The sequence below is a fragment of the Phycomyces blakesleeanus genome (assembly GCF_001638985.1).
Source record: "Phycomyces blakesleeanus NRRL 1555(-) unplaced genomic scaffold PHYBLscaffold_3, whole genome shotgun sequence".
Classification (NCBI taxonomy): domain Eukaryota; kingdom Fungi; phylum Mucoromycota; class Mucoromycetes; order Mucorales; family Phycomycetaceae; genus Phycomyces; species Phycomyces blakesleeanus.
Genome location: NW_017265136.1, coordinates 1,680,388 through 1,706,227, shown reverse-complemented (window position 1 = coordinate 1,706,227; position 25,840 = coordinate 1,680,388). Strand labels below are relative to the sequence as shown.

At 36.2% G+C, this 25,840-nt stretch overlaps 7 protein-coding genes across 7 annotated transcripts; 5 read left to right on the top strand and 2 right to left on the bottom strand.

The window, feature by feature from the left end:
• Nucleotides 1–1,172: 1,172 nt before the first annotated feature.
• PHYBLDRAFT_140728 (hypothetical protein) lies at nt 1,173–3,292 on the top strand (the record flags this gene model as incomplete). Its single annotated transcript, XM_018430451.1, has 5 exons — nt 1,173–1,191; nt 1,300–1,807; nt 1,916–2,155; nt 2,242–2,604; nt 2,692–3,292. The coding sequence occupies 5 exons, from the start codon at nt 1,173–1,175 to the stop codon at nt 3,290–3,292; spliced, it is 1,731 nt and encodes a 576-aa protein (XP_018296708.1).
• A 527-nt stretch (nt 3,293–3,819) lies between these two features.
• On the bottom strand, nt 3,820–4,974 carry PHYBLDRAFT_37488 (hypothetical protein). Its single transcript, XM_018440092.1, has 3 exons — nt 4,785–4,974; nt 4,536–4,619; nt 3,820–4,460 (listed from the first exon to the last, which is right to left on the bottom strand). The coding sequence occupies exons 1-3, from the start codon at nt 4,936–4,938 to the stop codon at nt 4,024–4,026; spliced, it is 675 nt and encodes a 224-aa protein (XP_018296707.1). The 5' UTR covers nt 4,939–4,974; the 3' UTR covers nt 3,820–4,023.
• A 1,939-nt stretch (nt 4,975–6,913) lies between these two features.
• On the top strand, nt 6,914–8,128 carry PHYBLDRAFT_77073 (hypothetical protein; the record flags this gene model as incomplete). Its single annotated transcript, XM_018443221.1, has 1 exon — nt 6,914–8,128. The coding sequence occupies one exon, from the start codon at nt 6,914–6,916 to the stop codon at nt 7,814–7,816; it is 903 nt and encodes a 300-aa protein (XP_018296706.1). The 3' UTR covers nt 7,817–8,128.
• A 1,987-nt stretch (nt 8,129–10,115) lies between these two features.
• On the top strand, nt 10,116–13,187 carry PHYBLDRAFT_185294 (hypothetical protein; the record flags this gene model as incomplete). Its single annotated transcript, XM_018439056.1, has 3 exons — nt 10,116–10,362; nt 10,473–11,365; nt 11,567–13,187. The coding sequence occupies 3 exons, from the start codon at nt 10,116–10,118 to the stop codon at nt 12,956–12,958; spliced, it is 2,532 nt and encodes an 843-aa protein (XP_018296705.1). The 3' UTR covers nt 12,959–13,187.
• A 138-nt stretch (nt 13,188–13,325) lies between these two features.
• Nucleotides 13,326–14,691, top strand: PHYBLDRAFT_154425 (hypothetical protein; the record flags this gene model as incomplete). Its single annotated transcript, XM_018433325.1, has 7 exons — nt 13,326–13,435; nt 13,531–13,618; nt 13,751–13,810; nt 13,916–13,999; nt 14,177–14,302; nt 14,476–14,501; nt 14,646–14,691. The coding sequence occupies 7 exons, from the start codon at nt 13,326–13,328 to the stop codon at nt 14,689–14,691; spliced, it is 540 nt and encodes a 179-aa protein (XP_018296704.1).
• Nucleotides 14,692–15,211: 520 nt separating this feature from the next.
• On the top strand, nt 15,212–17,660 carry PHYBLDRAFT_77075 (secreted coth spore-coat protein domain-containing protein). The gene is made up of 5 exons (XM_018443222.1): nt 15,212–15,254; nt 15,400–15,901; nt 16,055–16,288; nt 16,347–16,724; nt 16,846–17,660. Exons 1-5 carry the CDS (start codon nt 15,230–15,232, stop codon nt 17,465–17,467), a joined length of 1,761 nt encoding a protein of 586 aa, XP_018296703.1. The 5' UTR covers nt 15,212–15,229; the 3' UTR covers nt 17,468–17,660.
• A 3,479-nt stretch (nt 17,661–21,139) lies between these two features.
• PHYBLDRAFT_163756 (hypothetical protein) lies at nt 21,140–24,652 on the bottom strand (the record flags this gene model as incomplete). The annotated part of the gene is made up of 4 exons (XM_018434865.1): nt 21,140–22,407; nt 22,480–23,413; nt 24,120–24,277; nt 24,604–24,652. The coding sequence occupies 4 exons, from the start codon at nt 24,650–24,652 to the stop codon at nt 21,140–21,142; spliced, it is 2,409 nt and encodes an 802-aa protein (XP_018296702.1).
• Nucleotides 24,653–25,840: the final 1,188 nt, after the last annotated feature.

The following is a 25,840-nucleotide window of genomic DNA, read 5'->3' as shown; positions in this document are numbered from 1 at the left end:
CAAGCTTAATATGTGTCTAAGATTAAGTGCATTTATATATATATATATTATGGCTTTGTGTAAGGTGTGAGGGATTCTGTCTATATGTGTAATAGACGAGCGCAAATGAATGAATTAATAAAAAAAAAAGGTAGGCAGGAACCCAAGTTGATCATTGCAAGGAAACAAAACAAAAATGAACCTCAGAAAATAGCTTAGTATTAACGATCTTATTGCAAATAAATAAGTCTTCTAGCACGAAGAATGTTGTTACGCTTGCTCTTTTGTGGTACAACTCTTTCCAAGTAAAGCAAACCATTGAGCTAGGGTTGATAACATATATCTATTATCAAGAAGTATATCAACACCAAAACATGGCTGTGGCTACCAGGTGCGCAGGAAACTGCTGGCTATATGTGGTTCAATAAGAATTGATCCTATGTAAATATGTCATATAAACTAATACATATATGTATATATAGTGCTTGCTTGTAGACTTGTTGTTTAGTTTGATATTCTTCCATTCGATAATGCATTACTACACACTATTTAACTATCTAAATGATGGTATAAAATCTAACTTTTATTTATACTCTTCAGAACCTCAAAGAAGAGGACCGGCATTAGATAATATAACCAAGTAGTCAGAGCCGTATTACTACTATTGTTAACTGTGTTTATTTTGACCATTCTGCAGGCAGAAAATATACTGCCTTACAATATATGTAGCATTTAGAAACATCATTTTGGATGGACTGTTTTGTTCCTACTGTTTCAAATATATTATTGTTTCAATTTATTTTTACAATTCTAAAACCACAGAACGGAGTAAAAAAATAAATAAAAAGGAACAACTTTTATGATATCTGTGTGTGTGTGTGTATATGTTCATATAGTATATATTAAAGACCAACATTTTTGATTGGTATTTTTTTCTTTAGTTTTAAAAGAAGTGAAAATATATCTGAAGCCTTCATTTGTTCAAAAAATACCACTACTGTTCGAAATTGAGAATCCGCTGGTCTATCTCACATTGACATTACATGTCTGTCTGTCTATGTGCCGGAGATATCTTACAGACCCAATTTTCTTTGTGTCAAATTTGTTCCAAGTCAATGTCTATATAAATATCGAGAGAATCCTTTACATAGCTTTTTATTTTCATTCTGACCTTTTCTTTCCTTACAAAGAAGATGCGCCTGACATTAATTGGTAAGAAGCTTGAACTTTGTTGCTGTTATATGAATATAAGAACCAAATTACTAAATACATATGCAAATGTCATTTCTCTAAATAAATAAATAAATTATAATCAACTAGCATGTGCTGTCGTTACAGTTGTCTCGGCAGTAAGCATTAGAGAGCGAGAGCAAAGAAACACTACATACAATGTTGTCTCACTTGAAGGTGGCGGGGGTGGTGAACAACAAGATGTGAGCGTCATAGTCGACAATAAAACGTACCCTCTCGTACCTTCAGAAGAGATCCCAATCCTCTACACAGGATCTGCACCAGTTGCAACAAATGGCTACAGCTATGCCATTAGCAGCGGACAAAACAACACAAAAGTCGAACCTTTTACTCGAAATCCAACCAATGAGCCTGCTACTCCAAATGAAACCTTTGGCCGCTCATGGAACACTAAAAATATTTCAAAACTTGAGCCTGTCTACCCACATATCAGAGCCATGGACCGCCTGGAAACCCCTATACACATCGATGGAGAGATTCCTACGATATATATCTCTGGAAACCAGACTGATTTTGACTACATGCATGAAAATGTATTTGATGAAATTACTGTCAAAGCAAACTTTTCATACATTAGGTAATGTATAACAACCCAAAAACAAAAGAATAGTAAATAGAAATATAGACAAGTCAAACTTACTTACTAATACTTTATTTATTTTTTTCTTGAATAAAATTACTATAGTCCCAAAGATACTCAAGTCATCAATAACATTGATTTCGAGTTAGCTGGACGTAGCTCACGTTGGTTCCCAAAGGTCTCTTACAACATCAAACTAAAGAAGGATGAAGAAGACGAATTATATAACTATCGACGTCTTAAGCTACGTGCTCTCCCCAACGACGACTCTTATCTTCGTGAAAAGCTTGGCTATGATGTGATCGAGGCAGTTGGTCTTGCCACAACCAAATTCTCTTTTGTCAGGTAAAATATTCATCTTTATTATTACTAGTCTGGTAATATATAAATTCGTCTCTAATTAATTAATCTCCTTTTTTTTGATGATGTAGAGTTGTTCTCAATGACCAGCCTCTTGGATTATATGGTCTCATCGAAACTTTCAAGGACCCTTGGCTTCAAAATGAGTTTGCTCACGGAGATGAAAACTATGAAAACGGTCCGCTGTATCAAGGAAGCTACCTTTCTCCTGTGTCTTCCCGTGAAGGTCTGATTTCGGATCTTTCATACTATGGAGACAATATTACCAAGTACGAGCTTGGACAATACAAGATCAAGGAAGATCCAGCAAAGGGCGAGCCTTCCTTCCAGCTCCTGATGGACTTTACAAAGTTTATTTCCGAGGCACCGACAAACACCTCTGATGCTGTAGAGGTATGGCAAAAGACCTTTGACACAGACAGTTTCCTCCGCAGGTAAGAAGAAGAATAAAGAAAGAGAGAAATAAAGAATAAAGTCGATCGTTAAACTTACCTTTTCTTTTTTTTAAAAAAAAATGATAGTATGGCTCTCGAAGTCCTTCTTGGTTTCTCGGATGGATATGCAGCCACGGCAGATAACTATTATATTTACTATGAGCCCAATTCATCCCGGTACATCTACATACCATCCGATATTGACATGACTTTTGGTTCTGGATACTTGAACTTCTCTGCTATGACAAGTGGCAATTACTCTACTTTCCCTGGATTATACTCACGACCACTGATTACCAAGATGTTGCAAGTTCCTGGCTTCAAGACCCAATTTGAGGACATGTTACTCGAGATTACTCAAAAGTTATTTAATCCCGAGAAACTCAACCCACATATCGACCAATTGGCTGAAATGATTGCGGTTGATGTCGAGTGGGACAAGACTCTTCCCCGGGTCTCCAAAAACCTTTTCTTCGCTGGTGCCGAGAATCAGGGTCTTGTAGATATGGTGCCTTCCAATATGGACAGGAATACTGCACTGGACTTTTACCATAGAATCGGAAACCCTGTTCCGTTAGAGGTTGCTATTGAAGGTCCTACTGGTTACATTTCTTTGCCTGGCCTCAAAGAGTTTATTAAGATCCAGAGCGAGAACACATTGAACTTTTTCAACAAGAAGAATCCATAGTAGTAGTAGTAATTTCCTTTCTCTTTTCTATTTATTTATTTATTTATTTATTCCCCCTTTATTTTTAATGTATGCTCTTTGCTTTCAATATATTTATCTATAGAAGTATTACCAAATAATCGTCATAATAAAACATAACAAACATCATATGTATTATAAATTCATCAATTACTAGTTTCTTATTTTCAGTTTTCTCGGTTCAGCTTTTATAAATACTGCTACTCCTAATTTGCAATATATACATATATATCATTATATATGTATATATGTTGGCCTCAACTTAAATGTAGGCTGTAGTAAAAGTGATAATCATTGTATTGTATTTTACAATTTGTAAGGATTAGGATTTAAACACTCTAATTAGATAAAGAGTAACATACATACGTACAGAAGATGCCAGGTTATTAATTAAATAGAGTTAAAGACCAAGAGAATAAGAGACTGATGCTTGGGATCTGGTGCATTATTTAATATTCAATTCTGAATTTGTAATTCAATATTGAATAGTGAACTTTTTTTCTTCTTTTCCTTTATTCTCTTGCCTTTTGTTTATATGTGAAATTTGAAACAGATAGAGCTCCCCCTTTGTATTTTGGTGTGTATCTTGCCTTTTATTTTATTTTTGTAATTTACACAATAGCAACAGTAATTTGATATTTTTGCTGGATATTAAACACCACTTATCATTATTCAAACATACACACAAAGTATGTCCATATACATGTAGATATTTATCGAATAGCACGTTTTACCAATTCTTCTAGACCTTCACAGTTCTTAATGGCACCCTCAAGACTCTTGAGAGCATATTTGGCCAGCATGTCCACCTCTACATTGACTTCATCTCCCACCTTCTTCAGAGGCATGATGACATGGAGCTGGGTGTGAGCAATCATCATGATTGTAAAGGTGCGCTCTTCATCATCAACATCACAAACAGTAAGCGAAGTGCCGTCGAGGGTGATGAATCCCTTGGGGATAATGTAACGCATGGTATCTTTGTGGCCCAGTGGTACCTGGAATTTGAACCAGAGAGAATTACCCTCGGGTGTGATTGACACAATCTTCACTGTAGTGTCGACATGGCCCTGAACCATGTGGCCACCAAATCGCTTCTTACTGTCCATAGCGCGTTCCAAGTTTACTTTGCTTCCCACCTTGAGTGCACCTTGAAGGTTAAATTTCAAGTTGTTAAATGACCAGAAAAAAAAAAGTAAAGTAAAGGTAAAGGAGCTTGACTTACCAAGGTTGGTGCATCTTAAGCTTTCGGGAGCAATACCAACCTTGAAACTGTCGGTGTCAAACTCGGTTACAGTCAAGCAAGTACCTGTATATTAAAAAAAAGAGAGAGAAGAGTTAGCTAAATATTATTATTATTATTACAATTATAATTATAATAAGAAGAATTATACTGGTGCGAGCACATAAATGAAGTATAATTGTATCAGATGTTCTTAATATATATATATATATACAAAAGAGTAAGACTTGCCGTTGATAGCAATGCTGTCTCCAAGATGACAGTCGACAAGGATGTCAGCACAATCTCCTACAGTGACTGTCCATCCATTTCCACCCGAGTTTGTGTTATCCTTTTCAATGACTGAAGTAACTGTGCCAATGCGCTCAACAAGACCTGTGAACATGATGATGATTTTTGTGATGTAAGTGAGTAAATGTAGTGTCAGTGAGTCAGTGAGTCAGTTTTGCTCAGTCAGCAAGAAACAGATAGATGGGATAAAAGTAGGCTTCGCAGTCACGTGTAAGATCACGGATTGGTTTCTGTGTATGTATGTGTGTGTGTGTGTGTTTGTGTGGGGTGGAAGGTTTTCAGTTTTCTATACTTCAAAACATAAAAACAAATCCACAATAGGGATACGAATAATAATAGCTCGACAAGTACAGTGCACGTACCCGTGTATGTATGTATGTATATATGTGTATGTGTATGTACATGTGTTTACAAGCTTGCATATGTATTTGTCTGCGGGGTAAATCAAAGAACAAATAAATACATATAAAGAGAGAGAGAGAGAGAGAGAGAGAGAGAGAGGCAAATAGATAGACTGAGGATACTATTTGGAATTATAGCTATCACGAGGTGTCTTATGTTCCCCATCTACTCAATGTCAACATTCATCCTTGGACCTTTTGGAATCTTCTCTTCTCTTCCCACCCCTTCCTCTCCCCTTTCCTGCCCCTTCTTCTTTAAGATTTCTGGTCGTAGAAACCAGTATTGGTAGTATTCTTATCCCTTCTTTGCATATATATGTGTGTGTGTGTTCATTTACTTGTGGGCAAAATAGGATTTTGTGTATATGTTTTCTCTCTGTTTTTCTTATTTTCCTTTTTCGATAGTAAAAATGATATTAATAATAATAAATGACACCGTCCAATTTAAGTCATTAGAAAATACACTTTTATCCGTAACCCCATAAATAAATAAATAAATAAATGAATAAATAAATAAAGCCAAATGAAAACAAAACAAAAAAAAAAGAAAGAAAACTTTTGCTTTTTTTTTTTTGGACATTCTATGTTTCAATTTTTTATGCCAAAGTTTAGATACTTGGATATTTTGGCGCAGATTTAAATATGAAAAATGTTCATACAGTAAAACCTATAGTGAAAGGGCGTAAGATAAATAATTAAATTAGCGTCTTATCAAGTCACTATAGAGAAACACACCCATTGAAATATTTAAAAAAGCGGCAGTTTAATTATGTAATATCCCGACATCTGGCTGTAGCTCTACTGTATATACGATTTATTTTTTAAATCTTGCTTTTAAATATCAAATATTTATTCAAGCAGTCATGACTTTTGAAACGAAAACCTTTTCTTTTTTTTTCTTTATTTATTTTATTTCATAAAAAAACAACGACAACTCAGCTGCATTATTTATTTATCTTTTCTGCTATTTATTTCATTTCATTTCATTTCATTTCTTTTTAACCAAAGATATTCGGACGAACAATAAAACATTTGGCATTTAGCATGGTCGGTAACATCATTTTGCTGCTTCTTAAATACCTCTGCGATTGAAAAGGTCTTTGCATGAGTAAAGAAAAAGTCTAGTAATTATATATCTCTATCTATCTATTTATCTCTTTTGACCGTGTGTGTGTGTGTGTGTATTTCTTGTGTTTCCTGTATTTTAGAATAAGAAGCTCAAGGCTCAATAAATAACCCTAACTGTTCTTTGTTTTGAGAGTCGCTTTTGGAAGAAAAAAAAAAGAAAAAATTAGTATTTTCTTAAGAATAAAATTAAGAAGGTATCAGGCCATTCTTTTCACTTGTAGTGCATGGACTGTCAAATGAGAAATAATAAGGAAACAAATGTGTGTGCGCGAAAGAGATAGAAGGAAGGGGGAGAAGGTAGGGGTTGAGGGGTGGGGGGAGAGGAGAAAGGAAGAAGGGGCCCTTTTTTACAGGACCCAATTTTGTCTTTTTCTTTTTGTGTGTGAAAGAAAGGGGTGAGACTGTTCGGCTTGGACCGCGACTTTGTCCCATGCGTCGGTACTATAAAGCAACACGGCTCTTTCTGCTCATTTTCTTTTGTGATTTTTTGATTTTCATTTTCTGCTCTTCTTGTCGTTATTCTCCGTCGTTCTATATTAAATGGTGCTGCTATCCTTACCCTCTGAAGTCCTTTGGCAGATTGTGTCCTTTCTGGACATAACAGATCTTTCTGTCCTAAGATTTGTCTCAACCAAGCTGCGAACATATGCTGATCATCCTTCGCATTGGAAAGATCTTCAACTTCGTCCACCTCCCTCCAGCACCGCCGGAATTTCGCTTTGGAATTTAAACGATCTCAAAGATTTAATCGGCCCTCATGCATCCCACACACGGTCGATCAAGATTTGGGGAGTCCGGGATACGGTTGTTAGATTTCTTATTACCAGATGCACTCACCTCCAGGAATTGACTATCTGTGGATGGGCCACGCTATCAGATCACGCCTTCCGGTTTCCTGCCACTAACAGTACTGGTGGTACTAGTGGTACTAGTGGTACCAGTGGTGGTCATCTTGCTGGGCTTCGGCGCCTAGAATTTGTTGGTGCAACCCAGCAATCCAATTACACGGCTTTAGGGGCTAACACGCTTGGCCGGATTCTGACTAATTGTCCAGATTTATCAGAGCTTTTGTTAGGCTGTCAGGTCCACATACATGCCCAGACCTTAATAGAAGAGCTTAAAAAGTCCAGTCGCCCCCCACTATCCTTACGCTCTCTGACACTTGCCACCCACCGAACCTGGTCAGCACCTCACATCACCCATCTGTTTGACCTCTGTCCATCACTTGAGCAAATCGGACTACTACCTGCGGCTGCCTCTGGCTGTGATGTCGGAAAAGATTCGTCGAGTGTCCAGCGTTGGTTAGCCGACACGCATTCTTTGAAACTTGAACATTCTCCAGAGTCACCTATTGCTCTCGATCTTCCACTCGACCAAGACATGGTCATTTACCGTCCAACATGCAATACAACCCAACGAACCCATTTCTGTACATCTCATTAATCTCTTATTCTTCTTCCTTATATAGCATTTAACTACAAAACCTTTTTCTTTCTTTCATGCTCTTTAACTGACAAAATATTGTAGCCAGCAGGGTCTGGTTTATATAATCCTGTGTAATTTTTTTATGTATATATGTATATATGCATGTATATATATATACACACACTTACATACACACTTACATACACACTTACATACACACTTACATATACATATACATATACATATATACATTCATAAAGACCCATCCCTTATTTATCTACCATTGACCATTGATTTTACCTAATAATAAAAATAATCAATAATTTAATCATACTTCTTCTTTACTGATTGTGGTAATAATGATACTAATAATGATAATAAAAAACGTTAATATGTACGTTTGGTTTTATTGATTGGTCCGAATGTACTATTTTATTATTATTGAACACAAAAGCCAACTTCAAGGTTCTTTATTTTATTTAGAAAAATAAGATAACAAAGCTTCTTTTTTGAATAATATTTTCTTGATTTTATACATCTTTAAATGAAATTGCTTACTGAATAGACCAACCATTATAATCATTACCATTACCATTACCATTACCATTGTTATTATTTGATATTCTTGTATCAAAAATAAAAAAATAAAAATAAAATTACAGGTGAAATTCCAATCAACATAATGAATTGAGTCCAATGCAAGGGTGGTATGTTGTTTTGAGGACTAGACAGTATTAATACTATATATTTTTCTATACTTGTATTAATTCAATTAGTTTGTATACCTATCTATTGCGATCAAAATATAAAGAGCTATATAAAAATATACACAAATAGTTTAAAATCTCTTTTACAGATATGGCTTTGTGCAAAAGGGTATGTGGTATCACAAATTGTTCTCTATTTTTGGATACAAAGTGCTCTTTTTATATGTTGTATGTATTTTTATCATAGTATAAACCTTAAGTATTTTTGAAAGTATTGTATATATACACATTATTCTGTAGACTATTGACGTAGAGTGGCTGTGAGTGGATATGCCGTTTGTAAGAGCGTTGATTTTTTTTTTTAAAAAAAAAAGACACTATAGAAAGACAGGTATAAAGGTCTTGACAAACATCTATATATGTATTTGTGTGTATGCTGGTGTGTAGCTAATCAATTGTCAAACTTAAGCCTGCTTATTAAAACAACAACAATAACAACAACAGAGAAAGAGGATTTGTTTTATAAACACTAGAATATATATACATACATATATACTTGTATATTTTATTCTTACAAAGAAAATAGACTCTCTTCTTTGCTTCTTGTACACCCTACTGTACGACCAATCTATTGTCTATTTGAAGAGAGAGAAAGAGAAAAATTCTCACCAAAAAATAAACCTTTGGTAAAAGAATAATACTAATACTAATCAAACGTATAGTAAACTTCACCTATAAAATATCCATATAAAGAAACAGGGACTTTTGGATGGTATCTCAATATGACAACTAACAAGGTGAGACGCTTTAGATCAAATGGTTTATTCGCACACTCTCTATATACACAAGCTACACTATAGAATATACTCAAAATTATTATCAGAATATCAATAGTATTTCTCTTTTTATATTCCATGTGGCTGATTTGGTTTGTGTAAGTATCATCTTGTGATTTCGTTACGATCTATTCTTTTTTCTATTTATTACTATTATTTTAGGTGAGCCGAACCAGAGTGCCACCAGAAAAATATTTATTTGAGTAAGTTCCTCCATTCTCTTGTGATATATCATTATAAGAGCTATTGTAGTATATGGCTATTTTCATTTGTTCTCATAGTTACAGTAAAATAATTTGCATTAAAGAAATGTCCTGTAGAAACAAATTAAGACAAACCAGAGCAAATCAAATCAAATCAAATCAAATTGAATCGAATCGAATCGAATCAAAGCTATATATAAATACTCTTTGATCTCTAAAGCAACATCAAACTAAAATTTTTAGCTCGACGACTGTCCTACCAGCCCATCACACATTATTATATTATATCGTACCTGATACAATATCATACAAGCCGTTGTCCTATTTTTGCTTTGTATTTTTGCCGAGCCTTCTTGATTTTTTATTTGAACTTTAACTCCAATAACCAGCCTTTTCTTTACTGCGCATGGGTAACACTATCTGTATAGTAAATATTTGTCTTTCTTTCTGTTCTGCATAAAGATACCTCTTATTCTTCTTAATATTTTTCTTCTTCTTCTTCTTCTTCTTCTTCTTTTATATATATATTTATATTTATATCTTTATTATTATTATTATTATTATTATTATCATGCAATCCGCATGTCTTGGTCAAATCAACAATCGACTGTTTTCAGTCAATTATAATAAAAAGGACGATACTACTAATCCAACAACTACCGTACAATCCTATGACATTGCAGACACTTCCAATCCAGCACAATCCACAAACACGGTCAATTTGCTGACTACCGCTAATGACGAGATTTATGAACCTGTTTGTGCTTTTGATCCCTCAAGATCTGAATTCTATGTACTAGGAAAAAACGCAGACAAAGGTATAAAGAAAAGAAAAGAAAAGAAAAGAAAAATGCCTCTTTGTGTCCATATCCCTTTCACACAAACACACACACACATATATATATAATTATATTAATACAAATTACAGTTTCTCAGGTCGTAAATGTTTTTAATGTGGCTGCAGATGGTCTGTCTCTTGGATACTCTTGGCAAATCCGTCTTGGGAATACAATCAAAGACAAGATTGTATCTGTAGTTCCTTTTGATTTCCAAGATGCATCACAATGCGTTGCGCTCCTGGACATCAATGGATCCATCTATTCGACCTGTCGAAACCTCAATGGACTTGTCTCTCGATTTCCTTATCAAAGTATCGGCAGTTCAATCGACACCACAAGACTTGCCCGGATTTCCAATCAAGGTGGAACTGCTGGATACAACATATTGCAGTTTGGATACACTGCCTCGACTATAATCGAATTCAACACTAGCAATGCACGCAGCAACACCACCTCGTCTATTGCTGTTAGCTACCATAAACTTGCAACCGATCTATCGAATCCTGTTCAAGCCTACGAAATAACCAAAGATTCTCGAAACCTTCTCATATTGTCTAAAAACAGCATTGAACTCTTTTATGTTAATGTTCCCGTTGGACAAGCCACTCAACTGGTATCTGCTAATCCAGATGCCCAACCTACTATCTTTGGCAGTCCCGTTGGTGTCCCAACCCAATTACCAAATGTAACAACTATTTCTAGTCTCTCTGACAGGAAAACCCGGACTCCAACTCCAACTTCTAAAAAACCCAGCAATAGTGTCAACAATGAGACGGAAGAATACACCGATCGTCCTGAGCCAACAATAATATCACTATTAACATCTCTGGCTTCGCAGGAAAAACGAAAGATTAAAAGAAGAGCAAAGAGAGACGTTACACCTGCACCACAGGCGAGCGCTAGCTCTGATCCGAGTAATCTGGTTCCTAATCGAGTCGGCTTACCGTCTTCATTAAACGATTGGAACAGTATCTCAATCTTTGTTCAACCTGCTATTAATAATAACAATAATGATAATAGCAACAACAACAGCAGTAATAATAACACTAATAGTAATAATAGCAACAGTAACGGCAGTAATAATAACAATAATAACAATAATAATAATAGTAGTAGTAGTAGTAGTAGTAGTGTCAATAATAGCAATAGTAGCAGCTTTACTACTGCTTCTGTATCCGAAAAGCGCTCTATTCCTGGAGTTGATGACAACAGTGGCACTTTGCTGATCGGTGGCTACAATGGAGAGGGCCAGTTCAGTGTCTTGTCCGAGGCGATAGGAAGTCTGGAGTATCCATACAGTCCACCGGGATCCGCAGGTTCTAACGGACCCACAGGCCCGTCATCCAAGGCAGGTCCGATTGCCGGTGGTGTGGTTGGTGGTGTACTAGCCTTGGCGCTCCTGATTTTTCTGTTTATGTGGTGCCGCCGAAAGAACAGAAGAAGAAAGCACTCTACAGTTTCCACTCGCAGTCCTGTCATGGAGGAACTACCCACCACGTTGTTCCACAACAAGACAAAATACAACGAAGACCGAAGCCTCTACATCCGAATGGATATACCTTATGGTATGCTCGAGCGCTATGAGCCAGACGCCCTTAATGGTGCTTCGATTCTGGACCCCTATGTTCTCTCGAATGATACTTTTGACGGCAGCATCAACGAAAACCGAATTCCAAACTATGCAACTCGAACCTGTATGGACAGCAAGAACGGTACGAGAGAGCACCCGAAGCTCTACACAATCCATTACTTTACGACTGCCAATTATAGTGCGTTTGTGCAGTCTATTCGTGTGGCCAAAGCCTTGGCTAGTTCCCCACATGCTGTCAAACATATCATAGCCTTTGACATTCAGACTCCTACAGCGAATTACGGTTACAGATACTATTGGGTGTCCTCCCTTTGTACAGCAAGCCAGACTCTTCTTCGAATGCTCACCCATGATCCCAACCGAGACAGTTTCTATGAAGATTTCGTTTCAGACTTTGATTTCAAGACCTGGTCAACTCTGTCTATCCTGAGTGCCTTGGCTGACATGCACACGCACCGCTACGTCCATCTTGGTTTGAGTCTGGAAAGCTTTGTTTATCAGGCAGCTGATTCGATTACTGACTGGAGGGTCTGCTGCTTTGATCAGAGTCTCGAGGCCGGGACATACAATTCGACTGGCGTTGTGCTTAACTCGATGAGTGCACCCGAACTGTTCAAGAATGCGATCTTGCGAGAAAATGGACACTACAAAGTCAGTAGATTACAGGCCAATCCGGCTGTCGATCTCTGGTCCGTGGGCTGTATTATCTACCAGCTAGCAGCCAGACGTCCGCTCTTCAAAGACAGTACCGAGGCCAACAAGATCTTGCAACAGGACGAAGAGCAGATCAATGCATGGCTGACAAAGGCATTTTTGCATATATCGTCATCATCTCATACCGATGGCAAAAGACTAGCAGACGCTTTTGTACCCCTCTTAGTACGCTTGTTGGTAGTTGACCCGGCGCACAGAGTAAGCGCCAGAGAAATTTCAGAATCTTGGAGAGAGGAATACCAGCTTAATGAAGACCATGATTCTGAGTAAAACACACACACACGCAGAAGTACATCAAATATGTATATATATATATATATATATTATCTGTAGCTTGATTTTTTTGTATAATTGGTATTCTTGTTACCCTTGCCTTTGCTGTTACTGCTTTTATCACTATTAATACTACTATTAAAAAAGGAATAATTAAGAAGACGAAGGAAGACCAAAAGTATTGCTGTAAAATATAATAATAATAATAAATCCCATCAAGACCGTGAGCTTTTTTCCTAATCTAATTTTGAATCCCGCTTAAAGTCTCTCTCTCTCTCTTTGTTTCTTTCTTTTTTTTTTTGGTTCCTTTTCTCTCACTCTCTTGCTCTTTTGGTCTTTTATTCTATATCCTATAATTTTAATAATGGGCATCGTTTTTAGTGGATTGTGGAATCGACTTTTTTCAAAAACTGAAGTCAAGATTATCATTGTCGGTCTGGACAATGCCGGAAAGACAACAATTCTTTACAAATTGTAGGTCATTCATCATTCACGTCATTTACCTCTCCTTTAAATATATATATATATATATATAGTATTGCTATTATTTTATGCTAACTCATCTATAGATTAATGAATCAGGTTGTTACAACAACCCCTACGATTGGAAGCAATGTCGAAGAAGTAGAATATAAAAACATAAAGTTTTTAATGTGGGCAAGTATATCTATATATTTATCCCCTTTTCTTTTCTTTTTTTTTAATAAATCCCTCACTTTATCTCCCCAAGTATATATGTATATATATGGAAGAAAGAAACTCAAGAGTATTAAAAGGATTTAGTTATAGGATATTGGAGGTCAAGAATCGCTCCGAGCTTCCTGGAAAACATATTATATAAATACAAAAGTAAGGACCGTTTTGTAGTATTATTTTAGCATTAGAGCTGTTATTATCTTGTGTTCCATCATGCTCGTTTTTGTCTTTTAAAATATTAAGGTTTCAACCTTGTAGGCTGTTATTATGGTAATCGATAGTACAGATGCTAACCGACTCCCGGTTGCTAAGCATGAATTACATCAAATGATGGAAAGTGAGGTAAATATCTATATTCATATATGAATATACAAGCAAGTGAAAGAGAGAGAAAGAGAGAGTAATAATGGAAGTTTATACTTCTTGTTGTATATATATATATATATATATATATATGTGTGTGTGTGTGTGGATTTTCTATTGAATTGAATTGAATTGAATTGAATTGAATTACAATAGCAACTACAAAACGCAAGTCTATTGGTTTTTGCCAACAAACAGGATGTAAAAGGTGCCCTGAGTGCTTCCCAAATATCAGAGGCCCTGGGGTTGACCCATCTTAAAGACCGACAATGGCATATCCAGGTAACCAATACGTACAAACACACATATATCTATATGTATATGTATATCTTTCTTGCTCTGTCAAATATGGAAGTGTCGAAGGATAATAGATTGGGATTTGACTAGAGTAGGCTAGACTAGTGTAATATTATAATTTTATTTATTTTAGTCTAATCTTGTAAATCTTATCGTAGGCATGTTCCGCACTTTCTGGTGATGGGTAAGTTGATTGGCTTTATTTTTTCTGCTTCTTGCCTTTTTTTTTAAAAAAAAAAAATTGAAATTGAAATTAAAATTAAAAATTGAGAAAAATAAATGCGTGAAGAAGAAGATAGATGAGTAAAATAAACCCCAATTGAAATAGGTTATTCGAAGGCCTGGATTGGGTTGTTCTACAGATTGCGAATTAAGTACTTCAAGATCTACTTCTTCTTACAAGCAGAATTGAATTATAGCTATAATAATAATTCAAGTAAGGAGGTGAGAGGGCCTATCTCTTTATCGATAAAGAAATACCCCAATAATAATGATAATACATTTACTACATTTAATAATAATAAATACTATTAATACTATTAAGAGAATATATATTATATTTAAATATCATATATGTATGTACGAGCGTGTAATTCAGTCGGACAACCATTAATAATAGTATTTATTTTAATAATAAAAATAAAAGTATGACCCAGAATAGAAAAGGTCCTTCAAATTATCTCAAGATCGTCTGAAACAAAGTATGACCAAAAGGAATTGCCTTTTTTTTCTCAAGACAAAATGTGCGGTGGCGCGGTTGAGAAAGAAAGAAAGAAACAAAGAAAGGAAAGGAAAGGAAAGGAAAAAGATAGGAGTTTTCTGATTTAGTTGTCAGAAAAGAAGACTATAAAAATGACTGAGAATGAGAGACAGCAATGAATGTTATCTTGACCAACTTCTTTGTAATTTCTAATGCTTCCTCGTCTTGCCCTACTATGTAAGTTTTCTCGAATTCCTTTATTACTATAAACTATATTCAATAATATCTTTTATATTCATACTCTCTCTCTCTCTCACCCATACTCACTCACTCACTCACATCAACTGCATATATATATATATATAACATTTATGTCTAATAGCCCTTGCTACAAGCCTACTACTATCAGTGTCTGCCAAAGATGATTTTGCGACCTACAGTGTGATTGGCTTGACCACTGACGAGAAACATTCTTCTGATACCTCTATTGGAGTCTTGGTCAATGGTCAAATTTACGCTCTCAATCCAACTGACTCTAGCACAATTCTCCACCAAGGAGAGGCCCCTTCTGGATACGCATATCGTTATGTTAAATTAAGCAAGGGGACCAACAAGACTGTTGACCAAGAACCCTTTGAACGTGATCCTCTTACCAGTTCAAATACCCTGAATGAATTCTATGGCCGTTCCTGGACAAAAAAGTCACTCAAAACCTTTTCTGCACTCCCTGGATACCCAAAAACCTATGACCGTTTGGACTCCCAGTATCATGCAGAAAACGAAATCCCCACATGTCACATTGTCGCAAACCAGGCAGACATTGACCGTCTTCATGGATATTATCTTCAAGATATTGACATCCGCGTCAACATGACGTACATCAGGCAAGCAATAATCTCTTTTGGTTTTTTCTTAGTACAACAGTTTTATTCAACTCCAATACCACGTTCTTTTATTTTTTATACTATATATATATATATATATATATATCTAAATATTGGATTCTGTATTAAATGTTTTTCACCTTTGTAATACAGTGCAAACAAAATTGATAAAGTACACGATGCAAAACTGAAAATAGGTGGCCGATCATCACGCTATTTGACAAAGTTTGCTTATAATCTCAATCTACCAAAAGGTCAAGACTTTGAAGGCTATCGCAAGCTGAAATTTAGATCGCCCGCAACAGATCCCAGCTACATGCGAGAAAAGCTAGCTCTTGACATGCTTCACTCAACTGGTGTTCCAGCCAGCAAGGCTTCCTATGTTAGGTATGTCATATAATGTTTTATAGTATGTTAACTAAACTAAGATTGCTCTGCTTATTAGACTCTTTATCAATCAGCAGGCCATTGGGTTGTTTGTATTTGCCGAAAAATACGATGATACTTGGCTTACCAATGAGTTCAATGGCGGAAAGAAGCCTTATGACTATGGAATGCTTTATGAAGGAAAGGGAGGTAGCCAGAGCACAAAATCAAAGGCAGATTTGAGCTACCATGGAGACGACACCGAATACTACAGTCAAAGTGGCTATGATATTGAGGAGGCCCCAAAAACCGAGACCGAGCCTCTGAGTGAGCTCATTAGCTTTACAAAGTTCATTGATGAGCAATTGAAAATCCAGGAATCAGGACAAATTGTGGCCGACAGTACGACATTGGAAATCTGGGAAAACAAGCTTGATGTGAACGGATTTTTAATCAAGTATGTACATTGAACATGCGGCAAAAAAAAAAGAAAGGCAGAAAATATATAGATCTGCTTTTAATCTTAAATTTTTATTTTTATTTTGAAAATTAACTTTATATCTATATTATCTTTATAGTATGGCATTTGAATTCCTCAATGGTTACTCTGATGGTTATCTCCAAAATACCGACAATTATTACCTCTACAAGGATCCTTCTCAAGATCGGTTCAGATGGATAAGCTGGGATCTCGACTACGTGATGGGAAGTGGGCCTGTGTCGATGAAGAAGGTCGCCGAAGGAGATTATAAGAAATTTGGCGGAATTTCTATCCGACCCCTGATGAAGGCTGTTCTCAACGTTCCTAGTTACCGAACACAATTTGAGAACCATATCCTGACCTTCATTGACTCGGTCTACAAGCCCTCGATTGCAAACCAGGTTATTGACTCGCACGTCGAGTTCTTAAAGGAAGACGTCAGCTGGGATAGCTCGCTGCCTCGGATGCGCAAAGGACTGAACTTTATTCCGGTTGGACCTCACACCTTGGAGAACGTTATACACAACAATGCAACAGGTGGTGACACATCAATTCCTCTGGCCATCAGTTACCTCAATGCTATCGAGTTCATTGCCCGCCTCAATAGTAAGGTTAGCCTTGAGCGTGCTGTGAATGGAAAAACCCGACATTCGTCTCTCTATGCACTCAAAAAGTGGTTCCAAGTTAAGACCGACAATGTCCGCCAGGCAATGCTTTAACCACCAAATATTAATATCCCTTACTCCTTATTATTACTACCATTATTATTAATAATAATAATAATAATAATAATTAGGCTGATACTAAGACTATCATATCCATGTGTACAGTGCTTCTAACAAGCAATGGTCGCAACCAATCAAAATCGATATCATTAGCCAATAAAAATCAATTTCGTATTTTTAGAAATGTAATTTCTTGACACTCAATATATATATATATATAACCAAGAGTGGGGTTGCTTTATTTTTATTTTTTTATTTTTTTTCTTGTTTTACAAAACTTTACAATTTAACATGAGTATTATTGGTATGGACAGACTAAAAGTTCAAAATAAATCTGTCTATACCAATTAATCACAGTTTTCCAAGTAGAGAAGATCAGACCATAGACGGGACCTAAGGTAATATCATATTTTCTTTTTTAGTATATATTTTGACAAAAAAAAATCCTATTCATAGTCTTTAAACAAAGACTTTTGCGAGCTGTCCGTAATATAACGGATGTCTAAAATAGAAGATAAGCCGCTCATACAAATTTGAAAAGGGTCAATAATAAGGTGCATAAAACATGTGCAAGATTTTGGGACACCAACTTCATAATTTTATAATCTCTTGAATTGACAGCAGTTCCGTCATTGAATAATTCAACGGCTTTTCTTTTCATAATTGTACCAACAGGCATATTATTATTTATGGTCTCCCGCGCAGTATTATCTAGTCTTTCCTATTTCGCAGAAAGTATTAAAAAAAAAAGGGGGGGGGGGGGGGGGAGAGTTTCTTTCATCGTGCTTTGTTACTTGCCTTGATTTCTACTTTCTTAAATTGTTCATCCCACAATTTCACGCCAGTTGTCTTTCAGAAATCCAAGTTAATTTTATCTATTGAAATACCCTGATATACGGGAGAAAATAATTGAGCTGTTTATAGCGGGGGAAACCTTATGGACAGGCTTACAGGGTAGGCTGACAAGATAAAATGGAAAATAAGCACTACATTACCCATAATTGCCTTGTTTTTTTTAGGGTCGTACTTTGATATTAGTTACATGATTTTTTTTTTAAAAAAATACTAATCCTACGCAGACGACATTTTTGGGTAGCATACAGCATTTTGGTTCTCCTGGACCACAATTTGTGCCCATCTTGTCAAAATATTTGCCTGGGGCGGGATATCACGATTCAATACCTTTGGAGGAAAAAATAAGCAGCTTTGCTTCTAACTTTTTTTTTCAATAACAAACCTTGAGTCATTTTCCAGTAATATAGATAAAATTTGGTGAAAGAAAAAGAAAGGCATCGTACGCGTAAGAAGGCCAATAAATAGTATGATATCAAACAAGATTGCGTCATAATCTAATGACAACAACTCCTTATAATCCTTTGCATAGCTGGCTATTGATATAGTGTATTTGTAACTAACTATTATTTCTTTCTTGTCAAGCTTAAATTTAGGGCGCAAACGGCTATTAATTGAATATATTGTATGCATTTCAGGATACATCAGTTTGCCCCGAAGGATTAGAAAAGGACATTGAGTCAAAGAGAGGTGGTCAGAATTAATTAGTCTGGTTAGATAGAAATGTCGTGCCCCACAAAAAATGTCGGTCCCGTAGAATTAGCGTTTTTTATTTTTGAAACATTTAACAAATATCAAAGTCTGATCCCCCCTCCCAAAAGAAAAGTGCGGGTAAGATAAAAAAAAAAGAAAGCAATCATAAGTGATGTAGCGCTTATTTTCCATTTTATCTTGTTAGTCTACCCTGTTAGCCTGTCCATAAGAGTGCCCTTTTTAAAACGCATAAGATTGATTAATTGCTTTTCCCGTCTTAAGAATATAGCTCTCCTTGAAAAGGAGTGGTATCAACGCCTACTTCCAATATGCTACTTGGAAACTCATAGCCATATGCTATATGTTATATTGAAGATATATTTATATTCTGCATTCGGTTTCAATAAGGTGATTTTCACTGAATCCCACTTCATCATGATAGTCTTTTTTTTTTTTTTTAATTCTGTGATATATGTATGATAAATATAATATTGATCTTCGAGACTTTTCTTTTTCATTATTGTAAAAGACATTAATTTTTTTTTTCAATAAATTTCTAACAATCATTTTGACATTTGACCAGGAATTGGTCAACTTAATTGTAAAAGGCGGTCAATTTTTTTTTCAAAAAAAAAAGAAGAAAAGAAGTGGACGGTGTTTCCAAAGAGGTAGGATCTTTCAAGTGCTCATAATGAATAGCAATCATCTCAACCATGTAGTCTATGTGTTCAGGATTACCATTCTCATCAGCAACATTGTCGAGTCCACCTTCATATAAAAATATCGTACTCATGTCAAACTGTAAAGTTATTGAAAACAAGAAAATAAAATAAGAAAACCCCACTCTTGGTTATATATATATATATATTGAGTGTCAAGAAACCAAATTTCTAAAAATACGAAATTGATTTTTATTGGTTGCGACCATTGCTTGTTAGAAGCACTATATCTCCTTCCCCTTCCCCTTCCCCTTCCCCTTCTTACAAAACCTCCTTATATATACATATATATCCATACACTCTATTAATTCTTTTTTTCTTGAATTAGCATCAGCATCGAAATCAGTATTACTTATAAGAGAAGAAATATATATATAAACCATGTACTGCCTTTATATATTGTACTCTAACAATTGTTGCTGTTTCTCTTTGTTTAATTATAAAGATGTATGTAGGCTTATTAGGCACTGTATTGTACTTCATATAAGCTTGTTTACAAATTCATAAATAAAATAATAGCCAACTCAAATTTAAGAATATTAAAAATAACTTTAGAAGTCTGCAGTACTACACAATAAGCATTAAATAAAAATCAAGGAAGTTTACAAGGGGATCCTTTGTTTTCATGCTTCTCTCTCTCTCTCTCTCTCTTATTTGATTCCTTCTTTCAATTGCTTAATTGCTTGATTATTATCCTTGCTGTTGTTCTTTCCACCCCTCACATAAATATATACATAAAGAGAGAGAGAGAGAGAGGAAATAATAAAGAATAAATTACATATAATGATATTCCAAAGAAGAAGAAGAATAAGAATAAGAAAAACATACAAACACATACACGCACATAGAAAAGACTCCCTAGCCCTATCAAAAATGGTATTCTCTCCTTTTATGAAGAAAGAAAGAAGAAGAAAAAACATTGGGTTTCTATTATTATTATCATTATCATTATTATTATTATTATTATTATCATTATTATCACTATTGCTGCTATTATTTTGTCTTTGGTGAGCCTACAGCAAAAGACACACACCCACACACACACACACACCCACACACATGTACAATTCATATATTGGAAAAAAAATGATGAAGTGAAAAGGTGAAGAAAAAGAAAGAAAGAAAAGAAAGGCAAAAAAAAATAGAAAAGAAAAAGTAAGAACAAGTATTGTAACTATGTAAAGGTAATAATAAAAGAAAGAAATAAAGGAAGAGTAAAAGTGTCGAGATGGGAGATAAACTATTGGGAAAGTAGATAATTGTATGTGTGCATTTATGTGAGTGAGTGAGTGTTTGTGTGTGTGTATAGGTTTTCCTGCTTGTTTGCTTGATTGATTGCTTGATTGTTTGATTGTTTGATTGTTTGAGTGTTTGTTTGCAATGTGTATTAAAAAGAAGTATTCTATGAAGTAGGGCACGCAAATCCACCTGTTGCAGGCGTGGCAATAACTGTGGGTTTGTATCCCAGCCAGTCGAGACCAAACAGATGGAGAGTGATCCAAAAATGGAGCTGCAAGGACTCTCGCTGACCCTGGGTTAGATTTGCTGTTGCAGGCTGGGGCGTGCATGCTTTTGAGAGGTCAACAAAAGTAGTATCGGATGCATCTCTGGCCTGGTAATCTACACGGATTGGCAGCTGAATGGTAGAGATCGCTCTGGGGGGCAGCACAATCACTTCTGGACTAGGATCGTTGTTGTGCAGCCCTTTACCGATCAATAGGCCAGTCAGGGCATCTTTGGCAATTACCTGGATGGCCACAAGGCGGGTCGGTATCCGGTTCTGACGGTTATCAACCGTAACATTCACCAGCCACTCTGTCTCAAATGCTGCATTTCCGATCATGATTCCTTGTCTGGTCTGGGTGATCTTTGCTGCACTAGTCAATGAGGCTCCTTCAATCCGCATCAGTGGTGTCCGTGGCCAGAGCAGATAGGATATCACGGCAGCCATGATGACTGTAAAGAAAGTGCAGATCACCCAGCTGCGCCTGCCACAATTTGAGTTTGCCTTTGCTTGGCGCTCCTCACCTTCCTTTTCACGTCGCTGCTGCTGCTGTCGGCTCAGGGTGCTCTGGCTCGGACGCTGGCCACAGCTGAAAAAACAGCATCCGATCCAAAAGCCGCGCGGAGGTGGGGGAGGTGGGGGAAGTGGTGATTGGGACGATGGAGTTTCAAGAGGCTCTGCAGACGGTGTGCGTGGCTCTCGATGGGTCTCGCGTGTGCATTTCTTTGGGTGGGCTGCTTCCATGGCAACCGGATCATCAGCGTAATGATCTTCTTTGTCATCATGGTTTTTGAGAGTCAGTACCGAAGATGCATCCTCTGTCAAGGGCCGATCTTCTTCAAGGGACGTCTGGTGGTCGTAATCCCGGTCGTCATGGCGCTCGACAATATATTCATCCAGAGAATACGATCGGCTGGTCGGACAGTATTCACTCGATTCTTTTATACTGTGTGTGGGATGCTTTCCGGGATCGGTAAACTTTGCATAGATTGGTTTTTTTCTGTCAGATTGGACAAGTGTTTCCTGGCTACCCCAGGGGCGGCTGCTGCTTCTTCCCTTGACAGTACTTGACGGAGAAGCGATCGAGAGATCAAGATTGAGCAGATGGTTGTCTAGGACGGCACTTTTGCGTGATCCAGGTCCTTCGAGAGGATGTATATATTCAGCTAGACAGAATGAGGTTTTATTTATTAAAGAATTTGATATATATATATATATCTTTTGGTTGAGAGACTTACAATGTGGATATCTGTGACCGAGATCAAGTTCATCCATTATAGAGCGGGATCTAGTTCGATCCATTCCGATCCCATCAGAGGGTGATTGTTGGGCAGAGTTACTTCTCATAAAAGTATCTGCAATAGTGAGTCTCTTTGGACCAGGCACCAGGGCGAGGGAGCTGGGGTTGAGTAAGGTCCGCCCAGAGAAATTGGAGGCAGATCGTTCTCGCATAGGGAGAGAAAGAGTATCGTTTGAGTGCATTGACGAAGCCGAGGACATAAAACGGTCTGCTACAGAGAGCTTGCCAGTGTCTGTAGATGATTTGACCTGGTCTGGTATTGAAACTATGACTGGGCGGGGTATGTCTTGCTCTACTGACCGGACTGTGGAGGCTGACGATGAGGGTGAGACGTTTTTTGGTTGACTGTAGTTGTTACTCATGAAGCGGTCGGCAATGGACAGACGGGGTGCAGAAGAGGTTGTACTGGCACTTCGCAGAGTAGGTGCAGATCCACTTCCATTTCCATTTCCATTTCCGTTTACATTTACATTTACATTTATATTTCCATTTCCATTTCCAGGTACAATTCCAGTTCCGGTTCCTGTTCCTGTTACAGTTCCTGTTCCTGTTCCTGTTACAGGCACAATTACAGGCACAGCTCCAATTCCAGTTCCTGTTACAGTTCCTGGTCCAGGTACAGAAGGTCGAAATCGTTCGGAGGATTGTGCATTATCTTGGGTTGTTGAGAAAGAGTGGGTGCGCCGTGATCCAGAAAGGGGTACAAGTGTAGGATTTGTTTCTACCCCAAGGGAGGGAGCAAGTGATGTAGAAGGTCCGTCAGATAGTCGGCTGTAGATAGAAGGGCGTCTTTTTGTGTTCCTGTCCGTCTTTTCTGGAACTATGGATCCGGTGGTAGATGGCCTGCGTGAATGTGGATGTTTTGCCACCATCTGTATTTGTGTGTGTATAATATATATATAAATATATATAAATATATATATATATATAGCCTTTATTATTATTTTTGTTTCTGTTTTTATTGCGTACTAATTATCTTCTATTACTACTACTACTACTACTACTACTACTACTACTACTACTACTACTTCTTATAATTTATTAAAAAAAATAGTATATCTTTATATATTTATACATATATTTGTACATATATGTATATATGAGTGTGTATGTATTTATGTATCGATATACTTTTATATATATACGAATATACAAGAAATGTTTAAGAAATATTAGCTTGTACACAGCCTATAGAGATATTTTGTGTACAAAGGTATAAATAAAATAACTTAATAAAATTAAAAAAAAAATAAGCAAAAAAAGAGAGAGAGAGAGAGAAAGAGAGAAAGAGTAATAGGATAAGAACAACGACAGCAACAATAGCAACGGCAACAGCAACAGTAACAGCAACAGCAGCAACGGCAGAAAGAGTAAGAAAATAAAAACAAGTTGGAATAGAAGGGAGACGAAATAGAGGAAGATGTGAATGAGGGGATAGGGAACAACACAGATATGGATTGTGTTTAGGGAGCTTTTCTTTCAAGTCACTTGAACCTAACGGGTAGGGGAAATAATAATAATAAAATAAAAAATCAAAGAGAGACTCTTGTATCTTTTTTTAAAAAAAATAATTCTTACATCGACTCCTTGTACTTGCCTTTTTACTTTGTATCCTTGACCGTGCACTCCTGCGAAAGCTGTCCAGTTGGGTATGGCGGGAAATTCTTGTTTGCAAGTTCTGTTGCCATATTGGTCATCCAACAAACTCGGCGTTCTCCTTTTTTGATCAACTAAACCTTTATGATTATATGTAAGTAGTTGTTCTTGCTGTTCTTTGACAGCCTTTCTTGTGAAAAGAACGGTTTATCGTATGGTGATCTGTGCGTATCGGTCGATCTTTATGAATCTTACACAAAAGATGTGCACAAGACAATAGAACAAGATTTGATTAGATAGGAAGAAATTGATCATTATATATATATTTATATCAATCAAAATAAAAAGTTTAAAAGCCCTTGGGTCTAGAGACCTAGATAACAGTATATCTATCAATAGCCACGCCTATCAATTTTAATATGTATATTTATATTGATATCCTTATGTTTTGAGAGTATAAATATACCTACGTATCTATATGGCATATTGTCTATTTTGTTTTGGAGTCTTAACATTCTATTTCTTGTACTCAACTTATGGGGATCGCTTCTTTGTTTCGCATTTTTTTTTAATAAACTATCCTTACACTCCAGAAAACAAATAATGCTATATTTGAATTAAGAAATTTTCAAGCACAAGATCAATCGAATACTAGTCTTTACGTATATGTATATATGTTTGAATAATGCTGAGATTAAGACCAATTTAATGAAGTTCTAAAGAGACTTTTTATTTTACAGGACAGCTATTTATTTAATGGCTATCTACATGAATTAGTCGTGCGCCCAATATAATCTATGTCATATTTTTTTTCAAGAATCTCGAGGGAGTTATTAATAGGATTTTATGCTTTTTTTTAGGGACAATTAAGCGTATCCAATAATATGGTTTAATAAACAAAAAGAAATGAAGTACTTTTTTTTTTACCATGCTTATTGTTTCATCGGGAAACAGGCAATGGCCGCATTGTTCTAGTGTAATGATAGTAAATATTTGCCAATTAGTTCTGGACATTAGCCAACAAGTATTCCTCTCAAACAAATCCATAATATATACCTAGCTAGTTTTCTCAAAATTTACTACTGGTGCTTCTTTCTCTCTCTCTTTCTCTCTCATTGTTCTTATTACTCGAAGCGCTCTATAATATAAAGAAGTCTAAAATAGACTGGAGACCATTCGAACTTTGTTTCTACTTTATAGGGCTAGTAAATGAATCAAAATTTAATATTACCAAAGTGTATACAAGAGCTTATCAAAGTGACATCTTTGAATGGATTTAGGGAGGTAACATATAAAGGTATATAAAGACATCCCTCTTTATTGACATGATTTGATCGCCGTAGTATTTTTTGTGTAGTTTTCATTTCTTTCTACTGGTTTACTCTTACTATTATTATCATTCTTATCTTGTAGAATGTTATTGATCAGAACCTCTCCTTTTCTTCTTCTTCTTCTTCTTTTGTTCTTGTGCAAAGAAGCTTTTATTCAAACCACACACGCTATAAAATAGTTATACATAAATTGGATCATCCTGTTAATATAAATGCTTTACTCTACAAGATCAAATTACCCCCTCCTTCTCTCTCTCTTTCTCTTTCACACATACACACAAAAAGGGAAATAAAGATAGACAGCCAAAATAAAATAGGCAGTTCTTGTTGGAATACATTTTGCATTACCATCAGTAAATGTCATTGATTCAT